At 35.9% G+C, this 27,741-nt stretch overlaps 3 protein-coding genes across 3 annotated transcripts; 2 read left to right on the top strand and 1 right to left on the bottom strand.

Moving 5' to 3' along the window:
* The first annotated feature begins 1,369 nt into the window (after positions 1-1,369).
* LOC117425052 (dnaJ homolog subfamily A member 2-like) lies at positions 1,370-8,000 on the top strand. The gene is made up of 9 exons (XM_034041710.3): positions 1,370-1,531; positions 2,698-2,757; positions 3,445-3,668; positions 3,911-3,991; positions 4,383-4,516; positions 4,649-4,845; positions 5,962-6,106; positions 6,230-6,357; positions 6,715-8,000. The coding sequence occupies exons 1-9, from the start codon at positions 1,454-1,456 to the stop codon at positions 6,901-6,903; spliced, it is 1,236 nt and encodes a 411-aa protein (XP_033897601.1). The 5' UTR covers positions 1,370-1,453; the 3' UTR covers positions 6,904-8,000.
* A 1,046-nt stretch (positions 8,001-9,046) lies between these two features.
* On the bottom strand, positions 9,047-12,486 carry LOC117425866 (borealin-2-like). Its single transcript, XM_034043152.2, has 10 exons — positions 12,295-12,486; positions 11,910-12,041; positions 11,590-11,633; positions 11,218-11,266; positions 10,783-10,868; positions 10,558-10,625; positions 10,155-10,250; positions 9,922-10,021; positions 9,538-9,624; positions 9,047-9,249 (listed from the first exon to the last, which is right to left on the bottom strand). The coding sequence occupies exons 1-10, from the start codon at positions 12,410-12,412 to the stop codon at positions 9,196-9,198; spliced, it is 834 nt and encodes a 277-aa protein (XP_033899043.2). The 5' UTR covers positions 12,413-12,486; the 3' UTR covers positions 9,047-9,195.
* A 4,609-nt stretch (positions 12,487-17,095) lies between these two features.
* LOC117425899 (UPF0547 protein C16orf87 homolog) lies at positions 17,096-26,259 on the top strand. Its single transcript, XM_034043206.3, has 4 exons — positions 17,096-17,365; positions 18,263-18,356; positions 21,214-21,396; positions 22,500-26,259. Exons 1-4 carry the CDS (start codon positions 17,300-17,302, stop codon positions 22,631-22,633), a joined length of 477 nt encoding a protein of 158 aa, XP_033899097.1. The 5' UTR covers positions 17,096-17,299; the 3' UTR covers positions 22,634-26,259.
* The last annotated feature ends 1,482 nt before the right edge of the window (positions 26,260-27,741 follow it).

Genomic DNA, 27,741 nt, shown 5'->3' on the forward strand with positions numbered 1-27,741 from the left:
GGGTAGATGTCATTTGGCAAAAGCATTTCTAAGGCGTTTTATCCAGCAGAGCTTTGTTACGTCTGACACACTACTGCAATAATTAACTCCTCCTCATCATGCTTTATCTATATATTAATCCTGCTGGTGTCTACCCTTAGGGTGCTTAAGCTGGCTATACTGGTTATAGAAAAAGAACTTTAACCCTTCCCAGGGGTTGTAAACATCTATTTTCATGATTAGTTGCTTTAACCCTTCCCAGGGGTTGTAAATATCTATTTTCATGATTAAACCGGTAAACGTGTGTTCCAGTTCCTACCTCTTTGGTCACCAGCACACCAGCTGTAGGCTGTATAACCCATATCAAGACCTTTGCAATATTTGTTCCGTATTTATCAGAATAATACTGATATTATAGTAATTGCGTCCCAGTGGTATTTTACAAACTTTTAACTTTTGAGATACAGTTTAAATCTAACCAGTCGGCAAACACGTGAATTTAGTACGGATCCATGTACAGAAAAGTAAACTTCATGCACACTGTCGTTTCCTTTTTTTCTGCTGGTATCTGACTACTATTTTTAGTACCGTAGTATTGGGGTCACTTTTTGAATTAGCGTAGCCATAGGGTTATGAACCAAATGTATTGCTTATGTTTTGCTGTACAGTGTTTTTTTTTTTACGTTGTATCCATTGGGATCAATACATAAAACTTGAGTTTTCTATTTTATATGAACAGCTGTACAGTTGAGTTACAATGGTGCCGGGTGAGTTGAAAATCCCAAAACAGCTATAGCAGCTGCTTCATACTTCTAGTTCGTGAGCAGAGTAGCCCTTTTAAAAAGAATATGCTTGCAACAACATAAGGCTAGCATGTATGAATCTACTGGTACTGGCTGTACCAAAGCTCTTGAACTTTACACTCTTTATATTTCCCCGACCCAACCTCTGCACTCAAAGATATTCTATACACCTTTTTTGAAAAATGTTATTTATTTTTTATACATTTCAAAGACAGACACACGTGGTTTCTCCATGGTGCCTGCAAGTATTTTTCTTATATTATTTTATTGAACAAATCAAAAGTTTACAACGATATCAGGCAACCAATAATACAAGACAAGGAACTTTTCAGATTTACATGTATAAAGAAAAGATACATGAATACAATACCAGTTTGAAAGCAAAGTAAATAAAAACATAACAAATTAAAATAAATTAATTAAAAAAAATCCCCTTTTTAAACTCTATATAACATTTAACTTATTCTAAAAAAAGCATTTAAAAGCAGTGTGTGAGAATTTTGATTTGTGAATGTGCTATTTAGCTAGCTTTCTTTCTATTTGGTCTGCTTCACCCATATCATGTGACGCATGCCGGTAGGTTAAAGTTGACGCACTGCGTATGACGTTATCGGCAAACTCCTCTTTTTCTCCTCAGCTTCATCGCAGAAGGTCCTTCTCTCGGTTCCATCATGGCGAACGTTGCTGATACTAAATTATATGACATCCTCGGGGTATCCGCCACGGCCAACGAAAACGAGCTCAAAAAGGTATTTGAGAAATAAAGACAAAACAGCGGCGTGTGGAAGTTGTGTCTGTTTTGGGGGTGGCGTAATTTGGAATCAGGAAGCGGAGGTATAAAGTGAGGCCTAGCATGATAACAAATATTACAATGGACGCCGGGGCCCAACTGGACAGAAACAAACCGGTGTCGTGTTGGCTCTGTTGTTGTTTTTTATTATTATTAAATACATGATAACATTCACCCACCTCAAACGATTATTTGGATGATAAAATACCTTGTCTATAAAATATCACAAGTTGAAGTGTCGTTTATTTTATGTAATATGGAAAAAGCACGTAAAAATAACAATTTGGTCTGGAGGTTGATTTGGTGATTTGGTATTTAGGTTTACTTTACCGAGTAACTAGGCTATAAAAAATACCGTTTTATCCAGTTAAGTAGACGTAAACAAACGCAATGCGTTGACTCGCTATTTCGGCGATTACCGGTAGCCTAAACAGAACAAGTCACTGAAAACGCATTTGCTATGCTGAAACATCGACCTTTTGGATATTTTAACTCGCGACAATTCACTAAATATGCATTTTGTTTCCTGTGCTGGCTTTATAAAATTTTAAAATAAAACGCCTCACCATAGACATGTTTTTGTTTGTTGTGCCGTGGACACAGCCGTTTTCCAACAACGATCATGGAAAGTGTGCATTGAAAATGGGGGGGAAAAAAGTGAACATCGACATTTGCAAGACAACCGTTTTTATAAACGTTTCTATTTTCTTAAAGTGACGCGTTGCTTTATGAATATTGTATTGTTTACTCTTAACTGAAGTGCGTTAGAATTTAGTATTCCCATATGCCGTAATTAGAAGGATGGAATTATCTCTTTTTTTAATAGGCTGAAATGGTATTTCGACTTGTTATATGATACTCTGGAGCAAGTGTCACATTATCAGTTGGAAAAATTAAACAAATCGTATGGAGGTGGTGGAAACGCTCTAAAACGTACTATGCTAAAAGTATCAAAGGTCATTTCTCTTCACAGAAAAAGAACCAACTGAATATGAAATTACTAACTTTATGCAGAATAATATTTTTGTATCTGGCAAAACCATATCAAATGGAAATTCCCACGTTTTGTGGTGGGGTGGGGAAAATAATAGATCTCCTTAGCCTTAAATATTTTTTTCTTTTTAGGCATACCGGAAATTGGCTAAAGAATATCATCCTGATAAGAATCCAAATGCAGGGGATAAGGTAAGCAAATTGAAACTGAATTAAGTTTAACACCCAATAGAATTAACTAATTTTGCTTCATAAAGTGGAATGAAACCTGCTGAATGTCACAAAGATACTGAATTATACTGCTTTGTAGTTTTCCATAGACTTAATGAAAAACTGAAAAGTTAAAGTTTGACTTAACATAAAATATTCTACTACTGTTATGGCTTCTGGTAGACACTTGCTATATCATTTTGTAATTTCTTTGATTACATAAGTAAAATATCTGACTTGTTTTAATCCTAAAATTATAGGTGATGGGGAAACTTTTGGCCATAGTTCTGTGTGTGTGTGTATATAATATCTTGAATCCTGCACAGCAAAGACTTCCAAAAAGTACTGACCATAAGGCACTTTATATATTCATGTCTCTGCAGAGTTAAAGTTAACCTCAATGACATATAAACCATGTATACTTTACTCAGTGGAGTCGAGGTTGGTCGCACACTCAAATCTCTTTTAAACTTGACTGCTAATAATTATATGCATCAGATTCCTGTAATTTATTAGCGGTTAAGTCTAAAAGAGATTTGAGTGTGCGACCAACCTAGTCTGTACGAGCATCATTGAGCGAAGTGTACATGGTTTATATGTGATTGCTGTTAGCTATTTTTGAACTCTGCAGACATATACATTTTTTTTTTTCCTCCCTCCTGTCAATAGTTTAAAGAAATAAGCTTTGCTTATGAAGTACTTTCCAACCAAGAGAAACGAGAACTGTACGACCGCTATGGGGAGCAGGGATTGCGGGAAGGTGGTGGAGGAGGGGCCGGAATGGACGATATATTCTCCCACATATTTGGTGGGGGCCTGTTTGGGTTCATGGGTGGCCAGAGCAGGAACCGCAATGGAAGACGAAGAGGTGAAGATATGGTTCACCCACTCAAGTAAGTATGCTGATGTTTGTACTTGTTTTACAGCGCAGAAAGAGAACCTGTGATGCACTTTTATTTTATATATAGTTTTGAACAAAATACAGTACAATTTGTCTTAAGGATAGTTTGCAGCTGTGTTATGTTATAACTTACCTGAATATAAATGTTGTAATAAAGGACTTTAGCATATTTCAAGTTGTGTTTTGCTAAGGTTTATGGCTAGTAATTCTTAATAAATACCTCACCTTTAACAGGGTATCATTGGAAGACCTGTATAATGGAAAGGCAACTAAACTACAACTAAGCAAGAGTGTTCTCTGTGCTTCCTGTAATGGGTAAGTAGCAACTTTTAGACTGTTTTAATAAGAGACTTATTCTTCTGTTTTTATCCTAACAATTTGGTGCACGTTTTCATATTATTTTGGTATCTAATTCCGCCTTGAAAATAATACTGTGCTTTTCAGGAAATTTTACGTTTTGGTGCATTGATTACTGTAATTGGGCCTTACAAAATAAACCACAGTAATCAATAGATTAATTGCTGCACCTGTAATGAGGACATGGTAGATCCTGATAGATAATCACAAGTGCTAAAGCAGGAATAGATAGTTGTTGTTTATCTTGTACAAAGCCCAAGCATCCAGTCTTTAAGTTCAGTTCTATGGTTGGTGAAACAGTATGGTTCTTTGGTTACAGCTGATTCTTTTTATTTTTTTATAAATATAGCCAGGGTGGCAAATCAGGAGCTGTCCAGAAATGTGCAGCTTGCAGAGGACGTGGTATGCGTATCATGATCAGACAGTTAGCCCCGGGAATGGTTCAACAAATGCAGTCTGTGTGTACTGACTGTAATGGTGAAGGTAAGGCCATACCTGTCTAATTAGGCAAGACATTCTAAATCTTGTTGCAAAAGCAGTGAGCTGGTAACCTGCTGCAGTGTCACATTTTATTTAATTACATTCAGAATAAACTGAAGATGTGACTTTTTGCAGGTGAAGTTATCAATGAAAAGGATCGCTGTAAAAAATGTGAGGGTAAGAAAGTGATCAAAGAAGTAAAAATCCTTGAGGTTCATGTAGACAAAGGCATGAAACATGGACAGAAGATTACTTTTGCTGGAGAAGCTGACCAGGCTCCTGGTGTGGAACCTGGGGACATTGTCCTTGTATTGCAAGGAAAAGAGCATGAGGTAAGCTTGCTTATGTTACTTTATATATACTCCTTGGCAACAATGTCACTTGCAGACCCTATCTGTTTTTTAAGTCTTTTTTAAAATAACGTTATCAACACCTGTTTTTGGATGTCCTTGTATCTGCTTATTTTCTGCCCAATCCTTAAAGGGTCAATTACATCGTACCAGTGATTAGTCCACATCATGTGGACTAAAATGCACACTAGAAAATCCTGCATATCTATAATAACTTTAATACTAATGTCATGTCTTTCGTGCAGATTTCGAACTGGTGGATCATACTGTACATGCATTTAAGCTGCTGACACTGCTGCATAAGCATGGAAAAGTTTAATTGTGTGATAGTGGACTACTAGTTTTTATAGTTAAAGCATATTAACTGATTGTATTGTTAAACTGAAAATGGTATTGACGGTACATGATTAAAGTTTAAAATGTAGGGCCTATATATATTGAGTGACGGACATAAGAAATGTACAGAATAAAGTTTTCAGATGTACTAGTCATTTTAGAGGAAAAATGCAGGTGTTCTGCAAAATATTTTAAGCAGTCAGTAAATGCTTAGGACAAGCAAGCATACTAAGTCTTATCCTTCACTGTAATAAATTAATCCACTTGAACAGGATCATTACGAATCTGATTTGGTACGCTGCAATCAGGATCTTGTTTATTCTGGTTTAGCAAATGATCTACCTGTGATTAACTTCTGGTATGCTGCAGTCTGGACTAGAAGGTGTACTAATTTAAGTCAAATCTTACTAAACCTGCTTAATCCACTAATTAGACGCATCAAGTGGACTAAATTTGGTACACTGTAATTGACTCGGTGTGTTCTATTTTTCTGCATCCAGTCTCTGCAAAGACATGAGCAAAAGTCCTTGCAGTAAATGTTCAAATTAATGACCTTTTTAAGATTCTGTGTGCTCTGTAGCTCCAATTTATATCCATAGTGGGGTATGTTACTTATTTGTTATATTTGACAAAGCTGTTTTCAATATGTATTCTATAATACTTAAGAATACACTCTTTGAAATTGCACACCTTCTTGGTCTATATTGTTCTGTAAGCCTCCCCGGTAGGTGTAACACTTCTACTTTTTTTTTTTTTATTTAGACATTTAGGCGAGAGAGCAACGACTTGCATATGACCCACAAGATTGGCCTTGTTGAAGCACTTTGTGGATTCCAGTTTACGTTGAAACACCTGGATGGACGACAGATTGTGGTCAAGTACCCCCCTGGAAAAGTTATTGAGCCAGGTACAAACTAATTTATGGTATCTTTTTAAAAGATACCATGGCTTGCATTTATTTGGGTTATACTTGGCATTTGGTCATTAACAAGTCTATTTTTATTAAATGTGTTTTTTTCCTGACATCTAGGTTCTCTGCGGGTGGTGCGAGGTGAAGGCATGCCACAGTATCGCAACCCATTTGAAAAGGGAGACCTGTATATTAAATTTGAGGTAGAGTTCCCAGGGAACAATTGGATAAGCCCAGAAAAGTTAATGGTAAGACTGTCAACCTTAATCTAATCTCTAGTAATTCAAATGTGATTGTCTTTCTGCAGTAGAGTTGTGTGTGTCTTGAGTACATTTTTTCACAATCTTTTGCTGTAAAGCTACTGGAGGCTTGATCGGTTTACCCAAATCTTGCTGTTCACATTTGTCATGGCAAAGTGAGTAGGTTGTGGTGGTTTGGTTTTATTTTCATTCTCCTGGAATGAAGACGAAACCTCAGTTAAGCCACAGATAAAGCTTGGTAGAAGGGCATTTTGATTTAGTATTTACAATGAGTTTTTGAAATAAGATGAATAAACATGATTCTCTTGAAGGAATTCTATTGACTTAAATTATTTTTCTTTATAGGAACTTGAGGATTTTCTCCCGTCTAGAGCAGAGGCACCAACTATTTGTGGAGATTCAGAAGAGGTAGACCTTCAGGATTATGATACAAGTCATGGTTCATCTGGTGGGCAGAGACGTGAAGCTTACAATGATAGCTCTGATGATGAAAGTGGGCACCACGGTCCTGGTGTACAGTGCGCACACCAGTAAACCCTTGAGAGAAAAAAAGGGTTTGTTTCAGATTTCATGAGCAACCCAGAATGTATCTAATGGACATTTTATTTTTGCTCTGTGTAACTTACATTTGTCATAGTATTTACAGAGTTAATATAAACTAACAGTAAATGCAGGTGTTTTGCCTCGAACTCAGTACTTTTGTCACAAGAGCTTTGAGTAGGGGAGAGAAATCCTAAAGGACATTCACCATCACATTTTTAGGTTTCTGTGTTTGTGTCTTTTTTTTTTTTTTTTTTTAAACCAGTTTGTGTAGATTTTGTATTCTTTCTATTTTAAAATAAAAAAACATCTTGTGTTCAACTTGTATTGGCTGCAGTCACACAAGCTGCTGTTCTAAAACAGACTATACAGTTTCATAGTTTGTAAGCTCTAAACCCAGGTGTATATTAGAACGCTTTTGTTTTTGTGCACTGAATTTACTTTTGTGTAAAGTTTTTGGAGTTGTTAAATAATTTAAATGTACTGGGCTATACAGCATTTCATTTGAATGGGGTCTTCACTTCATATTCCCCCTGCATTTTGAATTTGAAACCTGTTTTGAGTCCTGTAGTTGCTGCATTTCCTAGCCTTTTAAATAGAAATTCAAACGTATTACTTCTGTACTGTAGTGGGCTTGTACAAAGTCACCACTACCTGAAATTTTAAATACGTAATAAGTTCCATGTAAAAATCAAAGTATTCTCTTGACGGTAAAGATTATACCTTTTCTTATTCTACATGTTCTCTAGGTTTTTTTTTTATGCAAGTAGCAGTAAATATTCATCTATCACCTTAGAAGATTTCTAGCGCTTTAGATGTTAAATGTCATTGAGCATTTCCCTCCCTTATAAGCAGATCACTTGTGGTGGAGTTATCAAAGTTATGAAAACTGGACAATTCCTGGTGTTAATGAATATGTTAACCCAAAGAAAAATGCATTTTGAAAGAAAACTGCAGATTATATTTTGCATTTATCCAGATGTAGAAGCCTGTTCTGTAGAACAAGATATTGTGTCTGATCAAAATTCTCAGTGTTGATGCAGATGTTTGTTCATGTTTACTTGTTGTACAATAAAAACAAATCTGTGACACTGAGGGTCTGTTTACCCAGGTCTGTAACAGATACACAGATTCTGATCTCATTTTACAGAAATTCCAGCGATAACTACCTTTATTTGAAAAACACCCAAAATAGAAACTTGGTTTTACTTAGAATGTATATACCACATTCATGTATATGCTGCATTTTAAGATACCCATGAGTGGAGATTAAAGTAATAGCTGTTTCTGCCACTCTCTCATAGATTACAGATATTCAGTTCATAGTTACAGTGATATGGAAACATACTTGCATATGAAGTGTACCTGTGACAGATGCCTGTTATTTTGTGGTTACCAGATGATAAAACCCAAATGGTTTGAGGTATCGGCTTTATACTTGGAATACAACTCTTGAAGTTTAACCATAAAATAAAAATGAACCCTTTTGCGACAATAGTTTTAGGAAATGCCAGCCACCATGCTATCAAAGCCGTCTCAGACTATATGCAGTATCGACTCCATATTTGCATGGTTACATAAAGCATGCTAATTTTCCTGGTGACCTAGTATGGTGCCAGTGGCATAGCAACAGTACAGAACTTGATTAATTCTCAATTAATGTAAAAATGAGCTGTTCCATTGCCATGTTTTAAACTATTTTCATATAAATGAACAGACCACATGCTTTGAAACACTGTCATTATGGTGATAGTTACTATTAGCAAAACTAAGATAAAATTCAATTATCCTATCATCCTAAAATGTAAAGAAAGCACATTAAAGTCACAAAACAGACTAAAGTGTTTCCTCCTCGATTACACACAACCTCACGCACCAAGTGTGTTTAAAGCTGTCCTGTCCATTTACTGACAGAGAGAGAGACTCTACTAGTATTGTTTCTGGTTGATTTTGGAAACTTACTTGGATATAATTAACTACTCTGAAATAGGTCAGTTTAAGAAGTTAAAACACAATAGATGGACTAAAGTAGCCTGCCACCAACAATTACCACTTAATGTGCAAGGAAGAGAACTGTGGTTAATGACTTAGTGTGCCAAAACATTTAATGTAGGAGGTGCAAATAAGGAAAGATGCGTTTATATTTGGTCATGTGGGATCTATTTTATTAAGGTTAATACATTCATATAAATCAGACAGATATAAACTTAAATTCCACTGTTAAAACACAAAAGTATAAAATTAACATTTTACAGACAGACAGTTACTTCAAAAAGAAGAGAGTTCTCAGATGCTGTTTCCATGGCCAACTTTTGCCTTGCAAATATAATCTAGTGTGCTCTGTGGTGGTGGGGGGGGGGGGGGGGGGGGGGAAACAATTACATTGTTAGTACTGGATCTTAAATTTTAGCAAAAAAAAAAAAAAAAAAAAAAAAAAAAAATTTGAAAGTTCAAAGCTTGCTAATATTAGCATGACTAAACTTTACACCATTCATGTCTAAATCAATATAAAAATTCAAAAGATTGTGTATTGAAGTAATGGCCAACACCCACCCAGTCATTAATACAAAATTAGCATTGGGGAGGTGAAGGGAGGGTAATATCCAGTTTGACCAATACAATACTCACCATTAATGCCTGCATATGTTGTACAGCCTTCTCATCAAGCAAGTCCAGATCTATCTTGTTTTTAACATCACCAAATAAGTACAGAGCCTAGCAGTAAACATTGAAATGAAGTTAGGTTGCATGTAAAAAAGATGAAATACAAAACTAAAGAAAGAGCACTAGAACACTAATTAGATACCTACTGTTGCATCACAGTATACATTTCTATTACAGAATATCCACGTTAACACATACATACCGAGTCTTAAACTAGGACACACTCCTAAATGAAGGTCATGGTCAATCTTGTGTTGTAAACTTCACATTTCTAGCAATCAAAAGCCACTCGCATACACTGCTAATTCTCCCCCGCCCCCTTTCTAAATGTAAATCTTCATGGATTACCTGTCCATGAGAAGTAGGTATATTTGCAAATGCGAGAGAGTGGTCTAAACCGGCAGGGTTATTTGAGAAGCTGTAGGCCTTGTGTCCTGTTCTGGCAGATCTGTTCAAGAATGAAAACCAGGAGTAAGCATTGGGGTGGTGGGGGGGGGGAAGCAGCTGTAGATTTAAATAGGTCCCCCCACCACCCACAAAAGGAGGGACCAAAAATATATATAAAAAAAAGCTGAAAATACGTTTCATTGGATCCTTGTGATCCTTTCTGGGTTTTGGCATCCTGGCTCGCAATTTTTCTTGCAGTTCTCGTCATTGCTGGAGTAGCTGGCATAGTCCTTGGAAGAGGACAAATAAAATGAAATTAAGTCATTTAATACAAGTTTCTCCATGTAGTCCAGATAGTAATCTTTTTATACTCCCCAATGCAGTAAATGTTCCAAAAGGAGAAACCCATACTGAAGGAAAAAAAAAAAAAAAAAAAAAAAAAAAAAAAAAACCACACCACATTATGTTTATTAGACACTACTGATTTGTCACGTGCATATTGATTTGTACAAACTGTAGAATGCACTTTGAAACCAAATTCAAAAGAAATACTACTGTACTGTATTTTCTGTCAACAGGAGCTAATTCAAGACTTACCTTGGTAATGTAGGACTTTGTTTTGTAGCAGACGATAGGGTTGCAAGAGACCTGGATTTTGCTGGTGGCTGTAAAAAAAATAAATAAAATAAACCCCAATTCACAACTCAATGTCTAGTTAGTGAAAGTTTAAAGAATTACATAGACCAGACCTCCTCTCTCCCCCCCCCCCCCCCCCAATACTGCAGACAAAAAAAAAAAAAAAACAACCGTTCCCTTATCTACCTTCTGGGCAGTCCCCTTGCTTTGAACCGACAGAGTCCTTGTGATTCTTACAGGCATCTTGGGATCAGATTCTTCCAGGATAAGGACTAAAAAGCATGATAAATTGACTGATCAAATACAGTAGAAAGGGTAGCCAGACAAAAGCTATCACTATTCAATAAGATCATCTGGTCCAAGCCTATGCTTACTACCCTCCACTGGTGAAGAGCAAGAACCTAATGTATCACAGGTAAATGGGTGGGTGGGTATAGATTATATAATCTATAAAGTATTTAAAACACGATCTTGCACTTACACATCACTGAAATCTAAAAACAATGATGGCAATTGCATCAAATTAAACTGGCTGTAACAAAAAGGTACTGTGAAATGTGTAAATTACACAGAGATGAACAAAAAGCAGTGTGCTTATTCATATCACAATCTGAAAGTTACCCTTTTTACTGTTCTTCCTCTTCGTTGTTTTAATGTCTGTGAACGCTTCCTGAAATACAACCAGATGTTACCGTTTGGCATTCTAAAACAATCATTTTGATTTTAAATGTAGCTGGACTAACTGTAGGGGGTAGCACTGTACTTTTAAAACAGTAAGGGACATGGCAAGATATAAATCGATTATTCCTTGTTTGTACAGTATTACATATGCTCATGTAAATTATTCACCCATTCCATGAGGATTTACTTGCTCAATAGTCTTTAGTAATGTATCGGTTTGTGCAGGTCGCAAATACGTTTACCTTAACCTAGTGCTCCACTTTTAACGACTATCAGTGTAGAAAAAAAAAAAAAAAAAAGGTCAACTCTTACCACATTAATTGCAGCAGCCACGCCCTCAGCTTGGCCGTTTTGCTCTATAGAGAACAATTAAGAAAAAAGGCTTCATAATTACCATTTCAATATGAAAAGTAAAAACACACCTACAATGATGAAGAGGTCATTAAAATGCATGCGTTATTAACCCTACTGATATTTAAGCTTACAACACACCCTCATTTATTAAAAAATGTTATATTTTATATATACCCCTGTTGATACCCACAAGTGTGCAGTGTGTTAAGCAACAGATTTACGACGGAAAAAATCTTAATGTAAACATAATGTAAACGATTCTGATTACAAAGGCTCACCGATCTTCAGGTTTTTCAGCTTGGTGTGTTGCAGGTCGAGTGGCATCTTCATAAGCTCTACTTTAAACGCCTTATCCACAGTGGACACGAGTTTTTCCAACTTTGTTTCCAAATAATTTCTTCTTTCCTTTGCTACAGGGTAAAATAGACATATGCAGAAGTAGACTACCGGGTTTAGACAGGGGTGTATTTGGTAATTACATTATTAGAAAGGCCTTGCTTCTGAAAACAAATTGTTGTACAAAATATTATAATTACATGCATTGTATCCCTTCTCGGGGTTCAAATTATATTACAATAGGCTTTGTAGTGTTTTTCAGAACTAATAATAAACAACAAATACATTCGTTGTTTATCCAACTACGAAGGCGATAACGTTGCCTACCTTCATTCTCAAAATGCTGCATGAACAGTTTGATTTTCTGGTCTCTTTGTTCTTTGCTCGTTTGGTTTTCTGTGTTATCTTCAGACTTTTTAGCTTTTCGATATTTCTTGGAGGGCATGTTTGTCTCGGTGTTTTTTGCAAATGAAACTCACGACTTATGTATTTGTTTTCTCTTTGTCACCTGGTGGTGTGATTTTATTTAAAGCCTACACACTTTATTTATAATTGACGCAGTTGATTCTAATTTCGATTCTAATTTTCAATTGAAAGGAACAATGCTATCACAGCGAGGGTCAGCGAGTAGGGCAGTGGCGTGGTATAAACATAATTATTATCATTTTAAAACATAATTATCATTTTAATAAATGTTCATCAGTTTGAGCCCCATTTGTGTTCGCGGCAGCTTTGAATCCACTTGTACCTGCATGTTTTTTTTTAAGATATTGCTGGCTTGTATTATATTTTTTAATCGATTTTTCTTCATTGTCCTTAATGAGAAAGATTGCTTTCATTTTGAAGGAAATTCGTAGAGCCAAATGGTTATTTTTTTTTTTCTCCTGACACGCTATAAATTCACTTTTCGTATTACAGGTATTCTTCTACCCTACGCTTTAATCAGTGATCAATTAAGCTACAGCAAAGATGAAGGTGATAGTCCTTTGGTAACAACGCTGAGTCACTCACTCTCTCTCTCAAAATCAACATATCTTCACTACGTGTCTCCCAACTGAATGGATTTATTTTCTTTTTTCTCAGTGCACAGTATGTTGTTATCCCTAACCTACATCAGCAGGAAGATAAGGCTATAGATTTTAAGCCATGTTATTGGATGCAGTGCTGATGTGTTCAAAGCAAATGGATTTACTTTGTATTATTGTCTTTTTTTATTGGGCGTATTTTTGCTATAAATGGTAGACTGCAGGAGATCAGATAAGGTTAATAACAAAACACTGAAAAAAAACCAAAGACTTGAGCTGGAGATTTGTTAAGTACTACATACACCACCATACACCGCATGCCCACTTTATCAAGCCTTGATACTAAATGGCATAGACCACCAGGTACTGGAAGGTGTCTTTAAGGATGTTAATCCATATATTTTAGATAATTGATGCAAAGAGGTGGGCAGAGGATCGTACTGATAAATGTGTCCTTCAGGTTCATTCCAAACATGCTCAACTCTCTCTCTCTCTCTCTCTCTCTCTCTCTCTCTCTCTCTCTCTCTCTCTCTCTCTCTATATATATATATATATGAGAGAGAGAGAGAGAGAGAGAGAGAGAGAGAATCTCCTTGGTTATTATCATGTTACTTTAGTCTAGGTGAAATAGAAATAGGACCATGACATTTCACAGAGCAACAGGAGATGTCAAGGAACAGCAAGGTATGGAGTGGTGCTGTAAGTGGTGGTGCCAATCATGCGACTCCCAGTTTAGTTTTATGATGTATAAAATGTAGTGCTTGCTCAGATATTTGAATATTCAAACAAGCACTGCTTGAAATGTACTGGAAGCATTCATGCCTGTAAACAATTCTTTCAAAAAGACATCATGCAAATGAAAAACATAGACAACAAACCCTGCTGTACAGAAGTCTTCGTTTATTGATTATTTGGTATTGGCACACATTGCCCCCTGCATGGTGTTACAACGGATTCCAGGGACTGTGTTCAGGAAAATAAAGAAGCAGGACAGTAAATACATAGGACAGCATTGCACTTACTGCATGCAAACTACAATGGCCACCTGCTGTAAAATGTGTCTTAGATGAGCAGTTCATTGCAGTTGGAAAACCCAAGAAAAGATTGTGTTTGGTTCTTTTAAAACCGATTTGACCATATTTCTGAATGTTTTATTTGCTCCTTAGCATCGGTTCAGAAAACCAATATCAGACAGCACAAGCCTGTCTGAAATATCACAGAAACCTCCAACATCGGCCAAGACAAGCTTGTTTTTATTCAATCAATGCACCACATGCTACGGTGTCTTTCTCATTATTAAGGTAATTCTGTAATTATTTTGACCAATGAAAGGCATTCCATGTTTTACATTTACATTACATCACTGACCTTGGTGAACTGCTCACACAACTGCTCCCAAGACCGCAGGGGGTTAACCACGATGTCCATGGCCGTCTGTCCCGACACTGGAGGGCAGAGACGGACCGACAACAGCTTCATCATCTGAGCTCTCACCTCCGGCTCCAGGTTGATCACCTCCATGTAACCACCTCTGTAGCCACACCTAGATTGGAACATAGGACTTCATTAGCAAGAGAGATCTGTTTCCACAGCCCAGCGTGGCCATGCTCAGGTTCATGCTCGGATGTATTCTTGTTGAGCACTGTGCTTTTAATTTTCACAATCGTTTTTGACCAGCAGTATCCCAAAAGGAAAGTTACTTGCAACACTGATGGGCCAGAAACTGATGGGCCAAAAATTTCAGATACCCATCCTGAAATGGTTATTACATGCATGTACTCACTCTCCCGTGTATCCTTTTTATAGATTTGAAGTTCTTGTTCAGGCTAAGATGTATTTGTAACAGTCTCTATTACCAGTGGTTTTGGGGTATTAGAGTCATTTTACCAGCTGAAACCGTAATATAGCAAACAATGGCATCAGTTATAGAACTACAACTCCCAGAGTGCACCACAAATGGCCGATGGCTTCAGACACACCTCTCTGGGCTGGCAAGGGAGGAATGTGTGCTGACAGACAGATAGATTAACCACAGCTGTTAGAATGCTTGTGCTGTAAAGAAGTTATCAGTACTGCAACTGTTGTATAGCGGCGAGGGAGCATTTGAGAGTGTGGTGATGTTGCGGTTCCTCATCCAATGGGCTAGTGTAATAATACGTCGCTTCTTAGTTTAAAAACAAAAAAAGTTTAATTTAATCCTATTTTACGTACATGTGATATTTATGTTATTATGGTACGGTACATACAGTACATACCTCTAGTGACTGACTTGGGATCAAAACGTTTAGAGATCAATTGCTACTGCAGCAATTGTACATTTTTTGTTTGTTTTTGCATTATATATTTTAAGCACTTCTTAATATAGTAATTATTTCTAAAGTAGATTTTTGTGTGTGTATATATCACCTATAAACAAAAACAAAACTATAATACATTGTTGCTATTTAATTAAACATGTCACATGAATATGTTATCTCCTTCCAACACCCATTCAAAAACCATTAATTGCCTTAACTTGGACTGGTTCTCTTAACTTGGTTTAACTAGATTTTCTTTCTGTAGCATTTTTTTCTACACAACCCTACAATATACAGATTCAGTAATGTAGTTTTACGCTGCAAAATTTCCACTGAATTATTGTAACACAACAAAAATTAAACATAATTACTTACAGCTCCAGTTCCCAACGACATCATAATGATTTGTTTCGGGTTGTCAGACATGCAACACAACTCTTTTGTTCCTTCATTTCGATTATAAAAGTCAGGAAACTGTGTGTGTGTGTGTGTGTGTGTGTGTGTGTGTGTGTGTGTGTGTGTGTGGATGTAGCAATTTACCTGAATTTGTCAAAGAAGTTCACATACATGTATTTAATCTACCAATGACAATATTACATTGTCCGATTATTCAGATTCTCTAGTGATAGATACTCCATGCTAAAAATATATATATATATATATATTATTGTTATATTTCTTTTTATTGCAACCAAATCAGGATCAGGACCTCAAGCCATAAAAACTGGACTGGGATTAGGTTCTGTGGTTATTCAAGCTTCACTCAAATATGTATGCTAAATACATTAGATCTACATGTGGTGGTATGTTTGTAATAGCAGTGGAAATGTACTGCAGGAATAGGTTTGCAGCTGATGTCTTATAAAAGATCATATCAAGGTAGGCTGTAGTTACACAAAGCTTACAAGAGTGTTTGAAGAAGCAGGAAATGACTGGAATGTGAGGCAGTTAGAGATGCAAGAAGTGGTCTGAGATCTGAGATATAATCAGCATTAACAGGCAGACATTGTGGGCTGCTGCAAGCTCACCTAGCAATCAGGAACATTATGACAGAAGCCTAAGAGAAAAACAACCCAATACTGGAAGTAATGGGCACCATCTATCTGAGCGGAGACCTGCTGTCTCTTTCTAGGATGGCTTGAAGAATATACTTAATAAAAAATCACATTAGACAACATACTAATATTCTGAAGGGAGAATGTTTGTGGCAACCCTTTTTTTTAAAAGGACAAGAAATATATGTTGAGGGTATTAATGAAATGCATTTTGTATTTTGATATATATATATATATATATATATATATATATATATATATATATATGTTTTAGCTCAAAGAACCAACTTCCTAACGTTTTGATATGTTTAACATATGTCAAGGCATGTATGTAATCAATATATATTATTAATAATAATTTCAATGCAATTCTGTAATCATGTAAACTCTGAAGAAATGTATTCAGTTTTCAATGTTCCAAATTGGAGCTGGGCGTGCAAGGCTGATCTGACTGTTGCACTGAAAGAGGCAGTGAGGCAGTGAGGCAGTGGGGCAGTTTGGGGAGGGGGGGGGGGGGTAGGTATGAGATGCTGAAAAGAAAAGAGAAGAAAAAATAATTTCAAAAGTTTTTGTAAAGTTGTTTTCGTTGTGAATGAACAAAACCAGTATTTTGCAGCAAAGAAAATATGAACGCATGCTCTTTCTTGGGCAGAAGGAATCCAGCCAACATGCAAACCCCAGAAATGTACAAGGACTGGTTTTGCGCACGCTCAGTCCAGCAGTGCTGTGTGTTAAAAGCAAGGAAACCATCAGGCAGAAAAGCGCATGCTCAATCCGGCGTGTGATTGTTGCCGATCGCTGGAGAGTGGTTGGGGTCGAGTCAGCCTCACTTTTTTTTTTTTTTTTTTTTTTTGACTGGGAAGGCAGAGCTGAATTTTCAGTACTGCTTACTGAATACAATATCGCTGGATTAAACAATTTATATATACAATTTGCCGCACAGAGCGCAGTAAGCATGTCTGGAAATAAAGCCAAAAAAGTAAAAATGGCCACCAAATCGTGTCCAGAGTGTGATCAACAGGTTAGGATTTATATATATATTTGTATTTTTAAAAAATAATATTAAAATGTTCAGTGTTAATAAATTAATTGCGGGATATGTCTGTATCCGAGATAGTGGTTTCATAAGGTTTGTATTCAGAACGGGTGCGTGCTGTGTGTGTGTGTGTGTGTGTGTTTATTTATTTTATACAAGAAAATAATTATTTGGGGCTGTTTTTAATTTCGACAGAGTATGTTACAAAGATTCCTTTATTTAAATTTTATAGTCGTTAAAAACCAGTATCCTGAGTCTGGGGAGATTTGTTTTAAAGTATACGTCAACAATGTTTTTTTTTTGTTTTTTTTTAAATATAGTCAAAGATCACATTTCAGTTAAATAATGAATAGAGTTTTAAATCCGGGGGTGTATTCAACGCGGTATGGATATTGTAAAAAAAAAAAAAAAAAAAAATTAAAAAGTGTGTGTTTTAGTTCGACTAACTGGCGATATCGCTGCAAAACAAATTTTGGTACATTCAAAAAAAGTGTTTGTGTGTGTGTGTGTGTGTGTGCGCCAGTATTGAAAATTGCCAGAACATACAATTCTAGGTACGTTCCATACGTGTTGCAATGTCTTTAATTTAATAAAATCTGATATCGAGTTAACTTTGTCAAATACAGTAAAATCGGCTTAGCTCAGTTCTGTAAATGTAGCTTCATTTATTTATTGAACGTGTGAGTCGTCATAAAAGGAGCCGTATGGCTTTTCTTTTCTTTTGTTTATTTAAGTATTTATTTCTTTTTACGAAATATTTTTTTTTGTATTTATATTTACTGCCACAATGTTGTAAACGAGGAGTATAAAGCTGGCATCGTCAAGAAAACAAGTCTTCCAAATGACGTGTGCATTGTGTAAATGTTGCATGTTTTCTTTCAGATTCCTGTAGCGTGTAAAGGGTGTCCCTGTGGCTATGTGTTCATTAGCCGGAAACTTCTAAATGCCAAGCAAGCAGAGAAATCGTCATCAATAGGTAATTCATCATTCATTTTCTGGTATTGAATCCAAAAATGTTAAAATTAAAACCAAGCATTAGAGAGAGAGAGAGAGAGAGAGAGAGAGAGAGAGAGAGAGAGAGAGAGAGACCATGCTTGCCAATATTAAATAACCTTTTGAACTTGAAATACAGACGTTTTGTTAATATAAAATCCTGACATACTGTATTTTATTTAATACTACTTTGTCAAGGAAGGCTCCGTTAAGTTTCTCACTCACCCCACCAGGCCTGACTACCACATTAATATGTGTTACTTTATTTCTGAAGCAGTATTATGGCTCTTGAATGTAAAAACTGAATAGATATGTATTGAGTGAAAGAAATGATAATCCACTTCATAACATGATTACATGCAAATCGCTTCAAAGGGGTACAAAATAATGCTTAGAGATAAGCAAAAGCTGGGTTTGAAAACAGGCCTTGTACTGAAAGCAGTAAGTACAGTTTTTTGTAAATGTTTACTGAATTCCGGTAGGTATTTACATAACATTTGGTAATTTCTAAAGGATGGGGATTGTGGAACCTGAAACCAGTTTTCAAATTTACAAGCAATTTGCACTTCATAAAGTGCTGACAACGATATTAGGAGATGGGGGAGGGGACAATTACTTCTAAATTCAAGCCCTGCTCACTCAGCTCCTACCCATTAACCCTGTTCTTTCCATGCTGTATTCACAGAGTATGGTAACAGTAACACTGTAAAGGTAATTAAGTGATGCATTGCTTCCACCTCGCTGTCTGTTTAACTGGTCAGTCCAGTAACTGTAGATGTTTTTGATCAATCCCAGTTTATGTATGTTATCCCTTTTCTTATGTGAAGAAGTACTTACCAAAATGATATTGGCCAGCTAACAGTGCTTAGAATTCCGATATTGTTGTCATGTCAGTATTTCATTTTAAATAAATTGTGTTGGACAGTCTTTGACCAGTGTGGCTTTAAACTGTCACAGTTGTGTTTGCTTTTACACTAAAATAGATTTCTTGGTATCTTAACTATATAAAAATAGCAGTTTTTGATTTTTGGGATTCAATATTGTTTTATTATGATCACTGATTTAATAGTTAGCTTTTAGTAATTGAGTATCTTAGTGTTACTGCTGGAATGTTTTCTTTTGAAGGGAGTAGAGCAGCTCAGATTACAATCCCAATGATTTTGTGTGGTCATAATATGACTATACTTGTCTAATGCTGGCCTAGGAGCTAAATGCAGAGCCGTGAACTGTAGGTGGTGTATGAACTGAATGTGTCTACATATTTTAATTTTCTGGAAAGGTGAGACTACTTTGTGCATGTTGTTCGGTATAAATACATGTGTTGGTGAACACTGTTCTGCATTTACAGGATAACTAACTACTAAATATGCATAGCTAACCATGAAGCTGCTACAATTCGCAGGGCTGAATTCTTTCTGGCTCATTTAGAATTCTAGTTTTAGCTTATATTGTAAAATATTAAAGCTATCATTGGAATTGAAATGCTTTTTTTTTTTTTTTTTTAACGCTGATACTGTAATGTTACATGTGTTATAAATGATTAATGCTGCGCTAAATTGCAGTTTCCATGGGAAAAGTACAGAATTTATTACCAGTGTCTTCTCTGCTGTACGTTTATTTAATTGAAATCGGTTAATCTCTAATAAACACTGGAAATGGTTACTCAGTTCATATTGACTTGACCCCTTTCCCAGTGAAAAAAAGAAATTTACATACATACCTACAAAACATTTCCCCAATGCAGCTGGGCAATGTCCCTCCTTGTTAACACCTATCTGATATTGATTCGGTTTGAATACTTTAAACTTGCCCCAACTTTTCTGTTGGAGGATTGTAACATGTTTGCGAGATTTAAAACGAGATTTTCTTGCTCGTGAGATTGAAAGCTATATAACAGTATTCTAGGGAATATTTACACACTCATGGAATTTAAAATTGAATTGCAAATTGTGACAATGTAAAGAAATGCCTAAACACAAAAAACCCAGAAGAATATGTATGCCCGTGACCATAAGGATTTTGTAGTAACAGACAGCAAAGGAAAGAAGGTACAATTGAAGTGTCAAGGTTATTATACATATTGTGACAGAAAAAAAAACTAAAGAAAACAAAACATTTCATAGAGTTTATATAAAGTGAAAGCCCACCAAAACAATTTACATATAACTCAAAAATAGCTACCAATAAGCACTGAAATGAATATAAACCCTGAAAAACAGAAGCTCCATTTATAATTGAAGGTCATCCATAAGAATGAATTTGCTTGGTTGTTCTAGAATATTCTGACCCAGCCTATCAGCTAGTGGTTGAACAGAAGACCGCACCCTCTCCTCGTTCATGAGTTCCTGAGGTGTTGCGATGAACTTCATATTCAGTGGAAGCATCAGTTGTCAAAAATGCACAACCATTTGGCAGTCAGACATGTGTTGTAACTTACAGTATGTATCGAGTGTGTAAATATGAAATATTTAAATCAGATTGTTTTATTTACCCTCACTGAATACGTATTGTGTAATAGCAAATCAACAAAGACTTTCCAACGAGTCATCAGAAATATGAAGGGACTTAGACTATGAAATATTTTACTGAAGAGATTTTGCAATACCAGGAATTGACAAAACCTACCCTTTGTTCTGTACAGTAATTCTGAAACCAACAAAATGGGTGTAATCCAAGTGTAAGTAGTCTCATTAAGAGACCAGAGAAGTGATACCCTGGCACAGAAAACTATTTTTATTTGTATATGGTCGAAACAACCGGTGTTCCATGAAATAGTGTGTGTATGCGTAGGGCTAACCAAGTTTATGGCTGTCATAATTTACCACCTTTTAATTTTACAGATAACAAATCTGATGCAAAGAGGAGAAGAACAGAAAGAATACGCAGAGGAAAGATTAACTCAACTGCAACCAAAGATTTAGAAAACAGGAAACGCTCCAGGACAAACAGCCATTCCGAGCACATTCGCAGAGGGAGAGGGAGACCTAAAAGTGTGTCAAGCAAGAAGCACGAGGAAGAGAAAGGTAATGAATGGATTAGACGTTAAAAGCATAACCTTGCAGGAGACACAGCGCCTGTGTCTTTTTTTTATATGAAAATAAATCCAAACTGAGAAACAGAACTGCCAAGTAGAAAGAAACCATATTAAAGGCTACATAAAATGCAATTGAAAGAATGTTCTCAGAATACATGACGTTTGAAAATCGGGCCTTTATTTACAACACTTTTATATCGTGCTTTATTAAAAAAAGAAATATCGTGTAGGAGTGCTTTAAAACCGTGAATGAATTCCAATACCAGACCACATGTAATTGCAACACCAGAAATAGTCTTTAAACAAATCGTGAATCAAAATCCCCCACTGGTCTAAAATACCTAATTGCACTTGTAGATTTATTGATGTGAGTATTAAACATCTAATCATTTAAATGGCACTGATCTTTATATCGATCTGTACTGGTGTGGGATTTGACACCATCTTGCACTTTGTCGTGCCCGTGGATAGTTAAGAATGTACTTGTGTTCCGTTTTATGTTATTTTAAAAGCATGAGTCATAGTTGCAAGATACACAAATTGGAGTTCTCTGTAGTGATTATTCATTCCAGTGGTGCGCTTTTTTGTTCCACTTGGGCCAAACGCAGCTTTTAAAGGCAGCTGTTTTGCCAACGCTTTCTGTTTAGCAATATGGAGAGTTGATCCCACTGGTAAATGCAACTCTCTGTTTTTTCTTGGTAGTGAGCAGAAGGATGTGGTGTGCTGAGTAGTTAACATGTTCCCTGCTGTTCTACTTCAGTTTGAAGTACTGGAGCTACGTTATGTCAAAAAAAAAAAAAAATGGGTGGGGGGGTGTATTTTACACAGTGACCAATTTGTCATATTCCATATGATAACGGATTCAGTGTCTCCTCATTCTTGCACAGTAAATGCCTGTCTTCATGCTTCATTAAGATATGTATACACAAATCCTAAAATCCCCAGTTGCCTGGTAACTCAGTTATTAAATTAATCCAGCTACCTACTAACAGTGTTGTATAGTGGTACAATTTGTTTCTTTTTAAATACAAATATCTATCTTGAATAATTTGTAGGTCGCATTCTTTAGAACGTATGTGTTTTTTTCTTCAGAAAAACAAGACAAAGAAATCGACATATATGCCAGTCTTTCAGATGAGAAGGCTTTTGTCTTCTCTGTGGCTCTGGCAGAAATCAACAGAAAAATCCTCAATCAAAGGCTGATTTTACAACCACCAGACTGTTAACCGAGTCAAATGAAATGACCAAACTCAGGACCTGCCCTGCAGAAACTCATGAATGACCTTGGTGGACCTTTATGTAGAATTGCGACCCGGAAGTACTGTACTGCATGAAGGCGTTGCACTGCCAGTTAATCAGACCTGCTGGCTTTCCAGGGACACTGGTGATGAGGAGGACTTTATAAGCACCTGGATGCATAGGACTTATATTTAATATTTCCTACCTGGTAAATGTTGATGGAATATAGCAGTCAAATATTTACTTCTTAATCATATTTTAAAATATATTGTTGTACATACATTATGCCAAAATATTAAGACACTTATTTTTGTTTTCTTTCTCGTAAAGTACAGAAAACGTTCTCTTTTTAGAGACATGGTGTTGTGCACTTGGAAAGACAGATTAGTAATTCAGTTATATGTCTTGTATGTGAAAAGGTTTAATCATTCATAAAAATAAATGTATGTCATTGAAACCTTGTTGCACCTTAGATAAAAAAAATATGGCAACATATGCCACTTATTTATTTACATACACCTCCTTTGTATTTTAAAATGTACTTCACTCAATACCCATTTAATTACCTGCTCTGTACTGCAATAAATAATTAAATGTAATAACGTGGCCAACTGTATTTCTCCAAAGACAATCAAGCATGATTTTTCAGATTGGGCATCCTTTTCCTGTCTAACTGTTTTGCTACACACTTGTAGCAATATGCAGGGGTGTCAATACTGGTGTTGTGTCTAAATGGTCTAAATGCTAATACAGAACAAGGCTCACCAAGATAAATTCTGTCGCTCACCACTATAAATGGGGTAAAAACACTTGGAAATTTAGACCATGGCCTCCAATGCTATATCCCCACACACTGCGCTTTGGGCTTATTTGGGTTTCTCTCATGCAGTTTAAATAGAACTAGTGGACCACATGATGCGTAACTTCATATATTGCAGGGTATGTTAATTTTACTTGTGTTCATTCTTCTTTTTTTTTTTAAGAACAGACAATGTAGCTGATTTCAAGGATTCAATTCCATTAAAGGACAATGCGCTCTGATTCTCAAATTAACAGCAAATTCAAGTAAAACTCTAGCATGTTGTATGATGTCACGTTGTTTATTCGTTGCTAAACTGCTTGGTTTCATTTGCATGGAGTCCCAGCAATATTTTGTAACTGTATTCTACCTATGAGTTTTTTTTTTTTTTTTTTTTAAAGCTGTAGAGTTGCAGTTCTTTTCCTTCAGTTGCTATAGCTGTAACTGAATTACAAATAAAACCCTCTGTTTTATAACAGTTTTTTTTCACCTGCCTATGATAATGACCCCAGCACTGGTAAGAGGTGACAAGCAGCAGCCAGCCATCTGCTCATTAGTGCGATCCCTGGAGAATGAAGATGGAAAGACAGTAGGAAAATTAAGTGCACCTGGTTTCTATCCTGAGGCCCAGTTGTTTTTTGCTGGTAAAATAACATGCCATTATCGATTCATGGTATACAGTAATAATTGCATGTTTAAATGTTAATGTTTCTATACAAACTACTGTGTGTTCTCATGCAAATGACTTGTATTGTAATCTAAATAATGGACAAAGTATACAGGTTTGGGGATTTCTGTAGTTTCTCTTTTATATTTACTCAATGTAGATTCCACTTAAGCAGTTTGTCAGTCATTCTTGCTCTCTTGGTTTTAGTTTTTAGTCACACATGTTTTCACAGGTTAGTTTCAAGAGTTGGTTGTAAAGGGAAATTTGTAGCACAGTAAAATTAGAATGTGACCAAAACTGCTCGAGCTGTGTCTTCTCAGCCAAATACTGTGCTTGTTCAGCAGTGGTATTTATAACAGCATCTCAAAAGTAAGATGTTTTCTTGATTTTTAGTAATAATGTACTATTTGTATGAATCTGACCAAAACTGATCTGTACAAATAGATGCAAAAGGATTGCTACTATCCTGATGGTCCACCCTGCTCACTAAGAAGGTGTTATATTACATTTGTTTTTGTAATAACATCTTTGCTAGTTTTACTTAATAAGTGATTTGTAAGGGAAACAATTAGCGTTTTGTAACACCAGGTCTGTGGCATTAAAATATACCATTTATGTAAAGTGTGTTTTGAGCAAGGCACTCCAAAACTGCATTGGTCTTCCCAGCTGTTAAAATATTCACTATCCCTGTAGATCCCATCCTGAATAATTTATTTCTGTGTAATTCAGAAGGTTTTTTAGTTTATTTATTTATTTATTTATTTATTTATTTATTATTTTACAATGTATCTCCATTATTTTAAATTTACACCAGTATCACTAGAACATTTACATAAACAAACTTTAGAGCTAGAAACTCGCACTAGTCCTGCACCCAGTCCTTGGTTTCAGAATATTATTTAAATTACAAGGTGCCCAGAGCTTGATCAGTCAGGCCCTGCTAAATATGCTTTTGAACTGATCACACTTTTCACAGCATGAATAAGTCACACTTGAGTCTGTAGTTTACTATGGTAATAAGATATAATCCTGGTTCCTGTTATTTCTGAAACCCAGTTTCAAGCCCTGCTTTAAATGTTATTTCTGTGATACTTCAATTGGAATTAATCGACATCAACATAAACATTTTAATTTAAATGTGTTACCGGTGTTTATTCTTCAATGTATTTGACATGTGTAGGCTGTTGCGTCTTATTAAGTACAAGCTCGCTACAGGTAATTTTATAAGTACTGTGCATTTCAGAAAGGCAAGTAATTTAAGCACACAGATTGTATATTTAAGCTTTGGTTTGAATTTCAAAGGAAATCGCAGCTCTTCATGTGAATGTAATCGGTCAAAGACAGATGGTTATTATTAGTTATTCTGTTTCTTGCAGCAAGGTCAGTTGCAATTCTCTTTTACAACAAGTAAATAGCCAAGAGCATAAGGAATAATTAGGCTTTGAAAGTAAAGTTGAAGAGCATTACATATGCTTAACTAGCTTAAAGGAGATGGTTTTAGAGACAGTGAAAGCAGTGCAGTGTGTTTTAAGCCTGTCTAAGCAGGAAGCCCTTTTAAATTATAAAGGCTGGTCACTGCTGGTTACAGTTATCTCAAAGCACAATGTTGTAAAAATGGCTTATTAGGGAATCGTAAAATACACTATTACAATATTAATGGTACTTGCTGCTGTCTAATTATAATATTCACTGTTTAGGTTTAGATAGGATGTGCATAGTAACGCATTTTGAAGCATTAACCAAAAAAAAAATACAAATGTTGTCCACCAGCTGCTAAAAATTCAAAGGCACAATTATCAACCATTTGACACCTTTTAATCTATCGATACAATGCATTTGAGCTTTTTGTGTGTAAGTGCTGTATAATTGAAAAGCATAGCTGAGTTTCACAAACAAGGCAAATACAGCTGCAGTCTTGCAGGACACAGTCTTGTGTTCTTCTATGATATAACTGGATCAGTGTTTTAATAAAATAAGAAAGTTGTGGTAACATATTCAAATCTATTACTTTTTAACAGGATTCGCTCTGTCAGGGGTGACTGTTTGCTGCTTACGTAGGCTCAATATTTTCCACTCCTCTTTGGCAGTCGCAGCTACACAGATTGAAAATGGAAATTAAGAGGTCATGCTCCGAGTAGAATGGGAAGGAAAGAGCAATTGTGTTGTCTCTCTGGAAACCATTTTCTTTAGGATTTTTTAATCCTCTTTTTAAAACAGTTCTCCCTACAATACATTTAATTCTGTTTCTATTTAGATATGCCATCCTAACCAGATTTTCTAATCTGCTGGAGAAAAGTGTACTGGTGGATACAATACAGAGTACAGGTTTGTATTGTTGGAGCTAAAATCAGGAAAAAGCTTAGTGAAGTGTATTTTTATTACCATTTTTGACACCTTTTGATGTCAAATTCATTCGGATTTATTCTCTAATATAGAGTAAAAAAAAAAATCAGGTAAAGGGATTTTTTTAATTTTATTTTTTTCAAAGCACTGCACTAGTAATTGTTTGGTTTGCCGGTGTGTATGTGTACCTCCATCTATTTCTAGCACCGGCAAATTAAAATGATTATGGTGTCCAAATGTGTCTCTAGATTACAGCTTTCTGGTGATGCTGCCAATGTAGAACCATTCATACTGGCTCACCACACACACTCATAACTGAACTCGCATGTACGTAGGGAGAAGGCTGCTATCAATCTAGAGCAAAAGCCATGTGGCTTGACTGTGCAGCTAGACTGCTGCATGTAAAGTGTTTGCAAGAAGGATTATAAAATTCAATGCAATATTGAAGTGCGGGACTGTTTAAACAAGGGCTTTTTTTATTCTTCAGAACTCTGAGCATTCTCCCCTTTTCTATTGTCTAACCTTGCTGTGTTCATAATTAATTGTATTTTAGTCCATTATGCTTTACCTGTATTTCATTTAACCTCAAGTCTCGTTTTATGTCTTTGAAAACATTAAACAAGCATTCTAACTACTGAGACATCTGTGGTAAATGTTTGAAATGGGGGTAATTGATTTATGTTAATATAGTCATTGTTACTTGTTCATATGGGATTTTTTAAAGAACGTGCAATGTGCTTTAGATAACATTGGTTATGTGTGGCTTTCATGTGCAAACAGGTGTTCTTTAATCATTATTGTATGTGGTAAGTTCTAAATATACGCTTTAGCTGTCAATAGAACTGAGACAAATGAAAGGGCTTGTAACCAGAAGGTTCAAATCCCACCTCAGCCACTGACTCACTGTGTGACCCTGAGCAAGTCACTTAACCTCCTTGTGCTCCGTCTTTCGGGTGAGACGTAATTGTAAGTGACTCTGCAGCTGATGCATAGTTCACACACCCGAGTCTCTGTAAGTTGCCTTGGATAAAGGTGTCTGCTAAATAAATAAATAAATAAATAAATAAACAAATAATAATATCTGATTACTTTAAGTTTAGCCAGTTTATATGGTTATCAACACATTTCTCCTTTTCTACTGGTTTCTAAATGGAAGGATATAAAGACCTGCTAATAAAGTATTTTTTAGGATAGTGTATTAAATAGTAATTGTCAATTAAAAAATCAGTTCTGGGTTATATTAAAGTGCACAATGTGGTAAACAGCTTACTGACGGTTTGATACTA

Source organism: Acipenser ruthenus, chromosome 20, assembly GCF_902713425.1.
Source record: "Acipenser ruthenus chromosome 20, fAciRut3.2 maternal haplotype, whole genome shotgun sequence".
Lineage (NCBI taxonomy): Eukaryota > Metazoa > Chordata > Actinopteri > Acipenseriformes > Acipenseridae > Acipenser > Acipenser ruthenus.

What these genes read in the sequence shown, in the direction of transcription:
- LOC117425866 (XM_034043152.2), bottom strand. Translation starts at nt 12,412, where the DNA reads ATGCCCTCCAAGAAATATCGAAAAGCTAAAAAGTCTGAAGATAACACA. An exon ending in GAGGAAGAACAGTAAAAAGG is followed by an intron (nt 10,869 to 11,217) that starts GTAACTTTCAGA and finishes CATGCTTTTTAG; the next exon opens with TCCTTATCCTGGAAGAATCT. An exon ending in AACATATGCAGGCATTAATG is followed by an intron (nt 9,250 to 9,537) that starts GTGAGTATTGTA and finishes CCACCACCACAG; the next exon opens with AGCACACTAGATTATATTTG.
- LOC117425052 (XM_034041710.3), top strand. Translation starts at nt 1,454, where the DNA reads ATGGCGAACGTTGCTGATACTAAATTATATGACATCCTCGGGGTATCC. An exon ending in GATATGGTTCACCCACTCAA is followed by an intron (nt 3,669 to 3,910) that starts GTAAGTATGCTG and finishes CACCTTTAACAG; the next exon opens with GGTATCATTGGAAGACCTGT. An exon ending in CTCTGTGCTTCCTGTAATGG is followed by an intron (nt 3,992 to 4,382) that starts GTAAGTAGCAAC and finishes TTATAAATATAG; the next exon opens with CCAGGGTGGCAAATCAGGAG.
- LOC117425899 (XM_034043206.3), top strand. Translation starts at nt 17,300, where the DNA reads ATGTCTGGAAATAAAGCCAAAAAAGTAAAAATGGCCACCAAATCGTGT. An exon ending in GTCCAGAGTGTGATCAACAG is followed by an intron (nt 17,366 to 18,262) that starts GTTAGGATTTAT and finishes GTTTTCTTTCAG; the next exon opens with ATTCCTGTAGCGTGTAAAGG. An exon ending in AGAGAAATCGTCATCAATAG is followed by an intron (nt 18,357 to 21,213) that starts GTAATTCATCAT and finishes TTAATTTTACAG; the next exon opens with ATAACAAATCTGATGCAAAG.